This window comes from Mustela nigripes, chromosome 2 (genome assembly GCF_022355385.1).
Source record: "Mustela nigripes isolate SB6536 chromosome 2, MUSNIG.SB6536, whole genome shotgun sequence".
Lineage (NCBI taxonomy): Eukaryota > Metazoa > Chordata > Mammalia > Carnivora > Mustelidae > Mustela > Mustela nigripes.
Genome location: NC_081558.1, coordinates 10,319,519 through 10,334,989, shown reverse-complemented (window position 1 = coordinate 10,334,989; position 15,471 = coordinate 10,319,519). Strand labels below are relative to the sequence as shown.

General features: G+C 40.2%; 1 protein-coding gene across 4 annotated transcripts in view; it reads right to left on the bottom strand.

The window, feature by feature from the left end:
- Positions 1–1,774: 1,774 nt before the first annotated feature.
- Positions 1,775–15,471, bottom strand: part of LOC132011078 (adhesion G protein-coupled receptor E2-like) — a 49,495-nt gene continuing 35,798 nt past the window's right edge. Inside the window, exons 15-20 of one of the 4 annotated variants that reach the window (XM_059389222.1) lie at positions 10,887–10,953; positions 10,209–10,300; positions 7,544–7,712; positions 7,350–7,460; positions 5,869–5,917; positions 1,775–2,314 (exon numbers count right to left, since the gene is read on the bottom strand). In XM_059389222.1, the coding sequence (XP_059245205.1) occupies positions 2,310–2,314; positions 5,869–5,917; positions 7,350–7,460; positions 7,544–7,712; positions 10,209–10,300; positions 10,887–10,953 (493 nt within the window). In that variant the 3' untranslated portion in view covers positions 1,775–2,309. Of the gene's footprint in view, positions 2,315–5,868; positions 5,918–5,966; positions 6,031–7,349; positions 7,461–7,543; positions 7,713–10,208; positions 10,301–10,886; positions 10,954–15,471 lie in introns of those variants that run through there. The other 3 variants (XM_059389223.1, XM_059389224.1, XM_059389225.1) reach the window with 3 other exon arrangements.

Here is a 15,471-nt window from a genome sequence, read left to right as displayed (position 1 = left end):
AAAGACCACCTTGCTTAAGAATGCTTGGATCAACCAGGAGATCAAAGAATAACTGAAACAATTCATGGAAATCAATAGACCAAAGAACTGAAACAATTCATGGAAACCAATGAGAATGAAGACACTTCAGTCGAAAACCTATGGGACACAGCAAAGGCCGTCCTAAGGGGGAAATAATAGCTATTCAAGCCTCTCTCAAAAAAAAATTGAAAAATCCAGAACACAGCAGCTGTCTCTACACTTTAAAGAACTGGAGAATCCACAACAAATCAAACCAACTCCACAGATAAGGGAAATCAATAAATGGTGCTGGGAAAACTGGACAGCTATATGTAGAATGAAATTCGACCATTCTCTTACACCGTACACAAAGATAAACTCAAAATGGATAAAAGACCTCAACGTGAGACAGAAATCCATCAGAATCCTAGAGGAGAACATAGGCAGTAATCTCTTCGATATCAGCTACAGCAACTTCTTTCAAGATATGTCTCCAAAGGCAAAGGAAACAAAAGCGAAGATGAACTTTTGGGACTTCATCAAAATCAAAAGCTTCTGCACAGCAAAGGAAACAGTTAAGAAAACAAAGAGGCAACCCACGGAATGGGAGAAGATATTTGCAAATGACAGTACAGACAAAAGGTTGATATGCAGGATCTATAATGAAACAGACAATCATATCAAAAAATGGGCAGAAGATATGAACAGACACTTCTCCAATGAAGACATACAAATGGCTATCAGACACATGAAAAAATGTTCATCATCACGAGCCATCAGGGAGATTCAAATTAAAACCACATTGAGATATTACCTGACACCAGTTAGAATGGCCAAAATTAGCAAGACAGGAAACAACATGTGTTGGAGGGGATGTGGAGAGAGGGTAACCCTCTTCCACTGTTGGTGGGAATGCAAGTTGGTGCAGCCACTTTGGAGAACAGTGTGGAGATTCCTCAAGAAATTAAAAATAGAACTTCCCTATGACCCTGCCATTGCACTCCTGGGTATTTACCCCAAAGATACAGATGTCGTGAAAAGAAGGACCATCTGTACCTCAATGTTCATAGCAGCAACGGCCATGGTCGCCAAACAGTGGAAAGAACCATGATGCCCTTCAACGGATGAATGGATAGGAAGATGTGGTCCATATACACTATGGAGTATTATGCCTCCATCAGAAAGGATGAATACCCAACTTTTGTAGCAACATGGATGGGACTGGGAGAGATTATGCTGAGTGAAATAAGTCAAGCAGAGAGAGTCAATTATTATATGGTTTCACTTATTTGTGGAGCATAACAAATAGCATGGAGGACATGAGGAGATAGAGAGGAGAAGGGAGTTGGGGGAAATTGGAAGGGGAGGTGAACCATGAGAGACTATGGACTCTGAAAAACAATCTGAGGGTTTTGAAGTGGTGGGAGGTTGGGGTACCAGGTGGTGGGTATTATAGAGGGCACGGATTGCATGGAGCACTGGGTGTGGTGCAAAAATAATGAATACTGTTATGCTGAAAATAAATAAATTTAATTTTTTTAAAAAAGGTGTGTGTGTGTGTGTGTGTGTCCTGTTGGTTCTATTTCTCTGGACAACCCTGACTAATACACTGGCCCACAAAGACTAAAACATACATATCATGATCTCAGTTTTCAAACTATTTGTATCATCATTTAAGGATGAAACTAGATGGTGTCTGTGAAACGGATTATACTTCAATTGTCCAGTAATAGAATTCTGATTTATAGGAATCTTTCCACTTGGGAGTCAACTCTAGCTGCAAAAATCACTTTATTTCGCCCCTGAAATCTCCATGAAGGCAAAACCTGAGTCTCTTTTGGTCTCTCCCTTAGACCAAGCGAGAAATCAATATCTTTGAATGAGTGATTAAACACAAAAGATGAAATTTCAAAATCCATACTATGGTATGAAATTTTCCATTCCTATGGGTGTTTTTTGGTAGGAAAACATGCTGAGTTAAGTATTCCAGCACTTAGATGTTCAGCATCTGGAAAAGTCTTTGTAGGAAGGAGAGGTTTCAGAAAAGGATGTAACCCAAAGTGATCAAGAAATTGGGCCACATATGGCCCTTTATATGTTGAAAGTTTTCTGAGCGCAAAGAAGGACACAGAAAAATTCCAGATTATGCAGATCTTGATCTCAAACATTGTTGACTTCTTTCACATTGTTGACATGGTGAATTTCTTGAAACACAGACAACAAAGCCTTGTTTATCCTCTCAGTGGCTCAGAGAATAACAGTTGCAATTTTCCATGGGATAAGTGGATATAACTCAAGACATTTTTTAATTATCCTAGAAAAAATAATATTTAGAAATGTTATAAAAGACTACACAAAGATAATTCTAAAGATTCCTTTGGGACATCTGGGTGGTTCAGTCAGTTACATGTCTGACCCTTGGTTTCAGCTCAGGTCATGAGGAGGTGTGTACAAATGAGCCCAACGTTGGGTCTCATGCTAATTGCAGAGTTTGCTTGAGATTCTCTCTCCCTCTCCCTCTGCCCCTCCCACTCATGTTCACTCTCTCCCTTTAAATAAATAAATTTTTTAAAGTTTCCTCTGAAAAAATAAATAAGAAATTTAATGAGGCCTTCAATCAAAAAATTTCCTTGCCAGGTGAATATGTCAGAGGAAGATCAAAGGCCATACCATATCACATTTGGGAAGACCCTGGTCTTCCCCAGAAGCCTCATCTCCCTACAAATCCTAACCCCCAAGTTACAGAAGATAAGAACAATGAAATGTGCTAAAGAAAAAAAATTATCTGTCTCTTTCAAGATGTATGTCCTGATCCCTCTGCTTCAAGGTTTGTGAAATGCTGCTTTATGTGTAGAGAAATGAAAGAGGGTAGGTGGGAAATTAACACAAGATTGGAAATGTTACATGTTGTCATTACCTAAAATGTAAAGGAAAAAAAACTAATTCTCCTCCCCCCCCCCTTGTCCTTTCCATTCCCCAATATGAGTTATTTGTTCCTGGGTCTATAGAAAGCTTAGTGTTATTTCTGGTGTTTGAGTTAGACAACTTCACATGCTTATCTCTACACAATAAGTTTATAAAAATGATGCTATGTGAAATTACTCAGAACTGAATGTAAGAGGAACTATTGTGTTTTTCTTGAACAAGTCTTCAGGAAGCCAGAGAAGACATGCCAGGATGAGTAAGAGATACTCCTATATCTTTAAACACCAGAGGAACCAAATTTTACAAGACAGGAGAAAATACAACTATACTAAGGAATGGATTTGCTTGGTCATTTGCTCATAGACAGTAGAAACAGCTGATCAGATGACTTGCATTTTAGACACCTTCATTGGCTATCTGCTGCTATTTTTCTCACAGAAATTCTCTTTCTCCACTGTGAAGATCATCTCAAGAGAGGGGGGTTGATATTTACTCAAACACAATAATACCAGACAGATATTAGTAGTTCTACAATAGGCAAACCAAAACTATGTACAGTAGAAAGAGTAATGATTCTCCTAAAGATGCCCACATTCTCATCTCTGGATCCTGTGAACATGTCACTCTGCATGGAAAAAAATGGACTTTGAGATAAAATTAAGTATCTCAGATGGGAAGTGAGGCAGTACAATGACTAAGGTCTTTTTAAGGGAAAGAGAGTCAAAGTCAGGAAAGGAGATACAACTGACAAAAGCAAAGGAAAGAGAATGAGAGTGAGAGACATTTGAAGATACTGCAGTGAGCAAGGAGACATGATTTAAGGAAAGCAGGCAGACTCTAGGTGCTGGAAAAGGTGAGAAATTAAAAACTCTCCTAGAATGGGACTGGAAGAGATTATGCTGTGTGAAATAAGTCAAGCAGAGAGAGTCAGTTATCATATGGTTTCACTTATTTATGGAGCATAACAAATACCATGGAGGACAAGGGATGTTAGAGAGCAGAAGGGAGTTGGGGTAAATTGGAAGGGGAGGTGAATCATGAGAGACTATGGACTCTGAAAAACATCTGAGGGGTTTGAAGTTGTGGGGGGGTGGGAGGTTGGGGTACCAGGTGGTGGGCATTATAGAGGGCACGGATTGCATGGAGCACTGGGTGTGGTGAAAAAATAATGAATACCATTTTTCTGAAAATAAATAAATTAATAAAAATTTTTAATTTAATTTTAAAAAATCTCTCCTAAAGTCTCCAGAAGGAACTGAACTCTGCTGATCCCTTGATTTTACTCCCATAAGACCCATTTGAAACTCCAAACTTCTAGATCTGTAAGATAAATGTTTATGCTTTTTTAAAAAGATTTACTTATTTATTTTTTATTATGTTTAATCAGCCAGCAAATGGTATATTAGTTTTTGATGTATTGTTCAACAATTCATTAGTTGCATATAACTCTGGGAAACAGTATGGAAGTTCTTCAAGACATTAAAAATAGAGCTGCTGTACAAGCTAGAAATTACAATACTAGGTATTTGCCTCAAAAATACAGATGTAGTGAAAAGAAGGGGCACGTGAACCCTAATGTTGTTATCAGCAAAGATAAACTAGTTTTAGAGAGAGAGTGCAATAAGGGGGAAGAGGGAGAGGAGAGAGAAACTCAAGCAGACTCCACTCTGAGCATGCAGGGTGACAGGTATTAAGGAAGGCATATATTGTGATGAGCACTGGGTGTTATGTACAACTAATGAATCATTGAACTCTATATCAAAAACTAATGATGTACTATAGAGTGGCTAACTGAACAAATATTTTTTTTTAAAAAGGGAGTGACTTTATTTTATTTGTGTTTTGAAAAGTTCCCTCTGAATTGTGAGTAACGTATGCATGAGAAGCTGGCAAGAGTAGAAAGGCGTGGTCATTTAGGATACAGCAGTTGCTCAGCCAAATAAAGATGGCAGCCTTCTAAGGAGGGGTGATGAAGACTGAGTCAGCAGGACAGACTGAAGACATATAGAGAAAATAAAAATGATAAGGAATGGATAATGGATAGGGTGTGGTAGGAAATAAAATCATTATTGAGAGTAACTTTTATGATATGATTAGTGTCACAGGATGATAGAGGACCATCAAGAGAGAGAAAGACATCATGAGAAATAATTAAACTGGGGTAGAGATTGCAAGTCTTCTACTGGGAGGCTCAGGTGTCTTTAAGACATAAGAAATAAGAACCTGGAAATACTCTAGATCTCAGAGATCAGAGCTAGAGAAATATACATGGCTGTCATTTGTGTTTATTTATAACTAATCTATTATTTTTTTTATTTTTTATAAACATATATTTTTATCCCCAGGGGTACAGGTCTGTGAATCACCAGGTTTACACACTTCACAGCACTCACCAAAGCACATACCCTCCCCAGTGTCTAATCTAAAAAATAGATGCTATTGTCTAGGATGAAAGAATTTAATGATGACTGAAGTTGTTCTGGAGCTGATCCATTCAATGGAATTATAAAGGAAACAAAGAAAAGAAAGTTAGAGAGAATGGAAGAATGATGTGGAAGGGTGTGTGAGTAGAACCTACACGGCATAAGGATGAAGTGTTTTGTGATAAAGGATGTCAAAAGTTGCTGAGAAAACTTTTAGGGACATGGAGATCACTGTAGGTCTAAGAGATGTTTGTTTGGGTGGCATAATGGGGGAAGAAACCGTATTTGTAAGGGTTTGGGGAAGAGGGAGTAAGTTTTATGCAAGGAAATGGAGACAGAAAAATCAATTCTTGGCTGGTAGCTAAAGGGGAGGCAAGTAGTATGTGTTTTTAAGATAGAAGACAACTAAACATGTTTCCAGGACTATAGAAGGAATACTATTGAGATGGTGCCAGAGGGAAGGAGAGAGACAGGAAAATATGGGAACAATAACTTAAAGATACATATAAGTTATACGTACGTATAAGGTGTGAAGGATGGGATCCAAAGAGCAGGTGGAAGCACTCTTCCTAGAGGAACATAAAAACTTGCAGTAATGATCTAGGAATGTGGACAGGATGCAAGCTGGTATGGTCAATGGCATATAGTTCACAAGGTGTCATCATAAAGACTCCTATTTTCTCTGTGAAACAGGTGATGAGAACATTTGTTCAGAAAGGGGGAGAACACAGAAGATTCAGTGGCAGAACCAGTGCTAATGGAGTTTGGGTGAACAAAGTCATGCAGGAGGACTTTCTGGCAGCAGAATAGGCTCCTTTAGATGGGAAGGGAGACTCAGGGGAGTCTTTAACAGAAAATGGAAGAGGTGAGAAACCACAGGTAAAGAACTTGGTTCAATTTGAGCCAGTAAGTGTGGTTCCATATAACCATCCCCACAAATTTTCCCATGTCATTACTGCTTTTCCTTCCTGGTTTCCCAGTGGCTGGAGGATGCTGTAAATATCAGGCATTCTTATAACAAAGTCCAAAACGCTGGCTAACACTTCTGTTTAATTTCTAAATATGTACATCAACCGCCCCCATGATTGCCTTTCTGAGACTTGCTCTCAGTGACTATGAGATATAGATGGGTGTACCAGAAAAGGATAGGATACTGTAGCCTGAGTTGAATGTGCATTGCCACTTCAGATCACTGATTCTTATTTACTTAGTAGCCATGCCTGCCAAATAGCAGGTGTTTCATGAGAGTGTTGATGTGTAAGAGGTAAGATGAACACAGTTCCCTAAGGAGGAAAATATATTTTTAATACTTTATTTATTTATTTGACAGAGAGATCACAAGTAGGCAGAAAGGCAGGCAGAGAGAGAGGAGGAAGCAGGCTCCCCACTGAGCAGAGAGCCCGAAGTAGGGCTCGATCCCAGGACCCTGGGATCATGACCTGAGCCGAAGGCAGAGGCTTTAACACACTGAGCCACCCAGGCACCTGCAAAATATATTCTTCTTTTTTTTTAACATATGAGTTATTTTATTTTATTTTATTTTTTATGTTCAGCATAACAGTATTCATTATTTTTTCACCACACCCAGTGCTCCATGCAATCCGTGCCCTCTATAATACCCACCACCTGGTATCCCGATCTCCCACCCCGCACCCCGCCACTTCAAACCCCTCACATTGTTTTTCAGAGTTGCAAAATATATTCTTAAACAACCCTTTAAAAAAAAAGGCCATTGCTAATAATTAAAGATAATTGAGAAGACACAGATGATGGGATCCAAAGATCAAGTGAAAGCACTGTCTTCACAGAGCAGTCCAAAAGTTAATAATTAATTAACAGCTAAATTACTAACATTAAATTAATAGATAAAGAGTAAAAAGCAAACCAAGTGTGAGCCACCCCAGGGCATCATCTTCTACACACTAAACTTGTTCAGTGTGACAAGCATATACTAAAACAGATCACTTAGTGAAGTGCTCTAGGAGCAATGCTTGACCTTACCATGCTGGGTCTGGAAGAATCAGACATGACCTTGCTGGACAGTGTGTATTTCTCAGACGCGGCTCTTCTATTCCTGATCCCTTTGAACCATTTCTTGTATTGTTCCCGGACCTGCAGAGGCAAAGCATGCTTGGGTCAGCTCCCTGAGGAGAGTAAGGATGGGAGGAATCTTGGGTGGGAATGGGCAATGGTACCTGCTGGCTGAGGAGGCAATACACCAAGAAGATGAAGAAGCCCTGCAGGCTGTTGATGATGGTGAAGAGGTAAGCCATGACATGGGCAGCTGGAACCACCTGCAGGATGCCCAGGCACCATGTGAAGCCCAAGATGATGAGTTGAGCTGTGGTTTTAAATGTCAGCATTCTGGGTAGGATGAGAAAGGAAGTCAAGATGCACCCAGGGCAATAAAATGACAACCATTCTCATCTTTACCCATGGATTCTCCTTTCTTCCCCTGCTGGTACTCAGTTCTCAGACTAACTGGTGATCAGCTTTGATCTTTACAATCTGTGATCCACTAGAGAAAAAATTGCCACAAGGCACCAGGGTGGAGTTTTGATTTGGAATGAGGAGGATAGAGATACTTCATAATGTAAGTTTCAAAACTTTTATAATGCTCCCTGGAGATCCTGAATTTCATTCATTCAATGTTATTGAGGAGGCATTTTTTCATTAGGCTCTGTGCTGGGGCCAGGGCACTAAAAAATAACAGAGGCAACTGGGTGTTATAGGCGACTAGTGAATCACTGAACACATCAAAAACAAATGGTGTACTATACAGTCGCTAACTGAACATAATAAAAAATTTAAAATTACAAAAAATATCAAAAACAATATTTATATTTTCTGTGAGTTTTTTTATAAACCATCCTTGTTTTTAATTTAAATTCAATTAGACTTGTCAATTTTTGCCATTCTAACTGGTGTAAGGTGGTATCTCAAAGTGGTTTTAATTTTAATTTCCCTGATTGCTAATGATGGGTATTAAAGAGGGCATGGATCACATGGAGTACTTGGTGTTATACACAAATGATGAATTGTGGAAATATCAAAAACTAATGTTGCATGGAGCACTGGGTGTGGTGTATAAACAATGAATTCTGGAACACTGGAAAAATTAAAAGAATAAATAAACATTTTTTTAAGAATAAATAAATTTTTAAAAAAACAATTAGCAAGACAGGAAACAACATGTGTTGGAGGGGATTGGAGAAAGGGGAACCCTCTTATACTGTTGGTGGGAATGCAAGTTGGTCCAGTCACTTTGGAGAACAGTGTGGAGATTCCTCAAGAAATTAAAAATAGAACTTCCCTATGACCCTGCCATTGCACTACTGGGTATTTACCCCAAAGATACAGATGTAGTGAAAAGAAGGGCCATCTGTACCCCAATGTTTATAGCAGCAATGGCCACTGTCTCCAAACTGTGGAAAGAACCAAGATGCCCTTCAACAGACGAATGGATAAGAAAGATGTGGTCCATATACACTATGGAGTATTATGCCTCCATCAGAAAGGATGAATACCCAACTTTTCTGTCAACATGGACGGGACTCGAAGAGATTATGCTAAGTGAAATAAGTCAAGCAGAGAGAGCCAATTATCATATGGTTTCACTTATTTGTGGAGCATAACAAATAGCATGGAGGACATGGGGAGTTAGAGAGGAGAAAGGAGTTGAGGGAAATTGGAGGGGGAGGTGAACCATGAGAGACTATGGACTCTGAAAAACAATCTGAGGGTTGTGAAGGGGTGGGAGGTGGGAGGTTGGGGGGACCAGGTGGTGGGTATTGGAGAAGGCACGGATTGCATGGAGCACTGGGTGTGGTGCAAAAATAATGAATACTGTTATGCTGAAAAAAATAAAATAAAATGATATAATAAAAAAATAAAAGATAAAAAAGGCAAAAAAAAAGACTAATGATGAACTATATGGTGATTAACATAATTATAAATAAATAAATAATTCAATTAGCCAAGGAAGATTTCTATTTTCATTTGGAAAGGGTAATAATAAGAACATGGAAGAAAAAGCAAAAATTTCCACAAAGGTTGCTGGAGCAAAGGACTGCTGAAGCCTCTCAGAAGATTTGGCATTGACTATTTTATTTTCTCCATAGAGAGGAATGGAAGAGGGATCAGAAGGAGCCCCAACCAAGAGTAGGGTGTGGAAGTCTAGGCTGGGTTGTGAAAGCAGTCACAGGTTTTTCTAAGTGCTTCATTGGAACATAAATGTTCCCTGCACATTTGTCGTAAGAATTTTGCTGGCAAAAGTCCAAAGAATGTTTATTAACCAATGCCAATTCTTCCTGTTGCTGAGGGAATTAAAAATTTGGGTTAAAAATATAACAGGGGAACTTGAAGAAATGATAAGTATGTGACATGATAGAGATATTAGCTAATGTGACAATGGTAATTAAATTGCATTGTAAATTTAAAAAAATCTATAAATTTAAAAAAATATATATAACAGGGGTGTTGGGTGCCTCAGTCCATTAAGAGTCCATCCCTTGATTTCAGCTCAGGTCATAATCTCAGGATTGTTGGATCGAGCCCCATGTCAGGCTCCACATTAAGCATACAGCCTGCTAAAAAATCTCCCTCTCCCTCTCCCTCAGCCCTCCCCTCCCCACACTCTCAGGCTCTCTCTCTGGAAAAAAAAAGAATAGAACATTTTGCCAGGTTGTCAGCAGCACACCACTGAATCTGAGCCAGCTGCCATAAAAGGACAAATGCATCTCTCTACTCTAGGTCCCTTCAGCAGACCCCACAAAGAAGTGTCAGGGGCTGCTGAGGCACATGGCTTTGTCCTTAGTACCACACATGTTTGTGGGGTTGTCACTCTCTTCTTCATCTTACCTTGTGTTCTGGAGGGTGGATACATCACTGTTCAAGGATGACAATTTGCTTTTCAAAATCCAGAGGGTCATCAGAAAGAAAACTAAATTGACCTTCAGGAAACCACAGAAGCTTTATTGAATAAAATTTCAGTCTGTGACCTGTATCTTAGCCTGTGCAACATCAATTCCACATTTAAGTCATTTCCATATCAAGCAACAGTGTTAGAGGTTGTAGTTCTAGGAGCAGTCTTAGAAAACCAAACAATGCTGTGAGAATCAGGGACCTGCCTGCTCCTGTCACCCCTCTTAAAATTCTGCTTTTCTACAGAGAGAGTCAATTATCATATGGTTTCACTTATTTGTGGAGCATAACAAATAGCATGGAGGACATGGGGAGTTAGAGAGGAGAAGGGAGCTGGGGGAAATTGGAAGGGGAGGTGAACCATGAGAGACTATGGACTCTGAAAAACTACCTGAGGGGTTTGAAGTGGTGGGGGGGTGGGAGGTTGGGGTACCAGGTGGTGGATATTATAGAGGGCACAGATTACATAGAGCACTGGGTGTGGTGCAAAAATAATTAATACTATTATGCCGAAAATAAATAAAAAATAAATTTAATAAATAAGTAAATAAATAAATTCTGCTTTTCTAATGATCCCCGGTTAATCATTAAGGATGCTGTGATGTCATCACTCACAGAGAAGATGGCACAAACTGGTCCAAGGAAGCTCCATATAAATCTCTTTCCTGTGTGGAGCCAGCAGCTGAGCAAGAGAGAGAGTTAAAAAAAAAATGCTTTAGTCCTTAGGAATATAGAACTACTATATAAATTCATTCATTCATTCATTCATTCATTCATCAACAAATATTGAGTGACTCTTTCATGACAGGTTCTGTCATTGACTCTGAAGATACAGTGGTAAAGAAAGTAAACATGGTCGTAAAACCCACAAATCTCACATGGAGCCTGAGACACACAATTAAACATACTGTAACAATAAAACAAAAGTATGAGACTGTGAGAATGTATCATTGGATGTCATGCTTAGTTTGGAGTCTGAGGGATTAGGATCATTAAGGAAGATTCCCTAAGGAAACTGTATTTTCATCTAAGATACTGACATTGAATGATGTTACTGAGATAAGCAGTGTTGAAGCAAAGACCAAAAACATGCTACAGATTTTGAGAGTCCTATGAACCTAACATGCGTTAAGGAGCCTTTCTTGCACTGTTCATTTGAATTGGTTTCCATCGGCTGCCAAACCTACCAACTTAGTATTTAAAGTTTTCATGGTTTTATTGAGGTATATTTTACAGACCACAAAGTTCACCCATTTATACTATACAGCTCAGTGATCTTTAGAATATTCACAGAGTTGTGCAACCAGCATCATCATCTAACTTTAGGACATTTTCAACTCCTCAAAGAGAAACTTCACTCACATCAGCAGTCACATTTTCTCACCTCCACACACTCCACTCCCCATCCTTCACCCAGAGCACCATTACTCTGCTGTCTCATTTGATGGATTTGCCTGTTCTGAACATATTACATGTGTGGTATCGTGCAGTATGTGGTCTTTCATGACTGGATTCTTTAAGATAGTATCAAGCTCATAAAGTTCATTCACAGTGCAACATGTTTTTATGGATGAGTAATATCCCTTACTCTTTTTCATAGCTTAGTCATATTCCGCTGGATGGATATGTCACATTTTGTTCATCCATTCATCAGTTGATGGACATTCCAGTTGTTTCCAATTTTGAATAATGCTGTTATGAGCATTCATGTACAAGTTTTTGTGGGAACATGTTTCCATTTGCCTAGCATTTGGTAGCTGTATCCTAAACAGTTGTGAGAAACTGTCAAGCCATGTTCCCAAGTGGTTGCACTATTTTACATTCCAACCAGCAATGTGTGAGTGTTCCAAATTTTCCACATCCTTGCATGCACTTTGTCTGTCCTAACCATTTCCACTAATGGGTATACATTAATATCTCAATTGTGGTTTTTGACTTGCGTTTTCCTAATGACTGAGGTTGTTGAACATCTTTTCATGTGCTAATTGGTCAATTAAACATCTTCTTTAGAAATGTGTCTTTTTTTTATTTTATTTATTTGACAGAGAGAGAGAGTGAGATCATAAGTAGGCAGAGAGGCAGGGGACCGGGGCAGGGAGGGGGGGCAGGCTCCCTGCTGAGCAGAGAGGCTGATGTGGGGCTCGATCCCAGGACTCTGAGATTACGACCTGAGCCGAAGGCAGAGCCTTAACCCACTGAACCACCCAGGTGCCCCATAGAAATGTGTCTTTAAAATGTTTTGTCCATTTTTCCAGTTTTTTATTTCTCTAATTGCTACTCCCCACAGGCTCAATCTCACAACCCAAGATCACATGCTCCAACAACTGAGCCAGACAACTGCCCTTATTTTGTCCATTTTTTTTTCTCCCTTTGGCAGCTTTTGGCAGTTCTTTGGAGGTTTAGAGGAAAACAAACTGCACCCAGACCTCTGTCTCAGAAGCCTTCTGGGTGCTCCAGAGCACATAAACTCCCCCTCTGCTGTCAGCAGAGAAGGTCCCCAGTCACAGTCTAGGGGTCGCAGGAGCTCCCGCTTCTACCCCAGTGTTACCAAAACCACGAGAAGTACTAGTCCAGAGAGCTGGCTTCCAGTGGCTACCTGTGCTACTGCTGTCTGGGCAGGTCCAGCCAGAGAGGTCCCAACCAGAGAAAGCACACTGAGATTTTCTGCTGGCCCTGGCTGGGAGTGTTCAGACTCTTGCCAGTCCTAGAGAGTGCTGGCTAGTGCCTACATGGACCTCTCTCAGGGGAGGGTGTGGAGCATGATTCAGACCCTGTTCACACAGTGCATGTGCAGAGTACAAAAGGCTGTGGTTCTAGAGAGCACCGGCTAGTGTCCACACCAGACTCTCTCATGCACGCTGCCACCCAGACACTCTCAAATGTGCCTGCAGCTCAGGTACCAACACCTGACTTTGCTGCTCTCTCTCTGGCTCAGCACCAGCAGTGGCCATCCTGGGTCCATGGGCTTAAGCCCCTGTCCCTAACTGCTGGATTCCACCAATTTCCCCTTAAGATCTTTTGCTCTTTTTGAGTGCTTTCAACCAGATTCCAAGCTAATGCTGGTCCCCAATCACAAGGCACTCTCCAATTTAGGTATATTACTTTCCAGTGAGTTGATTCTGGTGGCTCCCTCCCCCTTTCATTTATCTTCTGATATCAGAGTTCCCACTCCGCTTTACCTGTCCACTGGTGTCTTCTGCCCCCATAGAGATCCAGAAGTGTATAATTCTAATGTCAGGCTTATTTCATGGGTGATCAGAGTTCTTTGGTAGATAATCCACTCACTTTAGGGGACTGGTTGAAACAGTGCCTCCTACTTCTCTGCCATCTTGCCTCCCCCCTCTTTTTTTAATCTAAACTTTTTTTTTTCAGTGTTCTAAGATTTTTTGTTTATGCATCACTCTATGCAATAGGTACCCTCCTTAATACCCAGCACCAGGCTCACCCATCCCCCCACGCACTCCCCTCCAAAACCCTCAGTTTGTTTCTCAGAGTCCACAGTCTCTCATGGTTCATTTCCCCCTCTGATTTCCCCCAACTGACTTCTCTATTTTGTCCATTTCTAAACTGAGTTATTTGTCTCTGGTTGTTAAGTTATTCAATTTATTTTTAACAACGGCACAAATCAGATGTTCTCTTATGATCACAGATTGGTAACTAATGCATAGAGAGATTAGGACTGTTGCTGAAGGTTTTATGGATACACAGTGACAAAATTCACTTTTGATCCTACATTAGGATAAAGTAGAGTGAGCAGAGCCTATCAGAACACTAGAGAGTGTGCAAGTCCATTTCAGAACAACCAAAGTCTATACTGAAGTATAGACTAAAAAGAAAATTAGCAAGGGGAGCCTCGAAGGTTCAGTCAGTTAAGTATCTGCCTTTGGTTTGGGTCATGATCTCAAGGTCCTGAGATGGAGCCCAGCATTGGACTGACTACTCATCAGAGAGCCTGCTTCTCCATCTCCTTCTGCCCCTTACACCTGCTCATGCACTCTCTTGCTATTTCTCTCTCTCTAATAAATAAGTAAATAAAATAAATAAGAGAAGGAGGAAGAGGAGGGGGAGGAGGAGGGGGAAGAGGATGAGGAGGGGGAGGAGGAGGAGGAAGAAGAAGAAAGAAGAAAGAAGAATGTAGGCAAGAAAGAACTGAAGTACATGAAAGACACCTGAAAAAGCTCAGCTGATGTAGGTGAACATAAGCTTTAGTAGCATGTTGTGCTTAGGAGTGAAAGTCCTGGGAATTGACTTCCTGATGGAGGAGTAAGGACCTTGGGGAACTTGCTCTCCTTTTAAGACAACAAAATACACACAGAACAATGAAAACCACCTATTTCAAAACTCTGGCAATTACCCAAAACTACAGAACAAATTGAATATAGTCTATCCAAAAGAACTTACTAAACCTCAGGAAGACTGGAGAGAAGGAAATCTGGGAAGGTTTACTTGGAGCCCAGTGGTGCAGCAGCCAAAAGGAAAGAACACCAAAGACAATGGAGAGATCTATTTTTTGGAGCTCCATTAAAAGCTTCATCATCTCTCCTAGAACACAACCAATACTTTTTTCTAACTCGTAGTCCTCTCACTTTTTGCTCTCTAAATTTATCTGATTTGACTGAGAATTTGTGAGGGAGAGGGAAGCCTACTCTAGGGTGTTACCAATAGCAAACTACTCTCACATCACCAACTGTCTAGGCCTATGATTTTAAGTTGGATCAACAAGAATTTGTCCAGCGTTTTAAAAGGAAATACTGGAGAACCAAAGGACCATAACAAATTTTGAAAACCTCTGAAACATTCCTCTAAGTCTAAAGATGCACAAGGATATGCCTCACTCAAAAAAGTCATGGGGATGCACCTCAATGCTTACAGCAGCAATGTCTACAATAGCCAAAATATGGAAAGAGCCCAGATGTCCATCGACAGATGAATGGATAAAGAAGATGTGGCCTATAGATACAATGGAATAGCAATCAGCCATCAAAAGGAAAGGAATCTTGCCATTTACAATGACATGGATGCGGGAGGAGTCAAGATGGCGGAGAAGTAGCAAGCTGAGACTGCTTCAGCTAGCCAGAGATCAGCTAGATAGCTTATCTAAAGATTGCAAACACCTGAAAATCCATCGGCAGATCGAAGAGAAGAAGAACAGCAATTCTGGAAACAGAAAATCAACCACTTTCTGAAAGGTGTTTTCTTT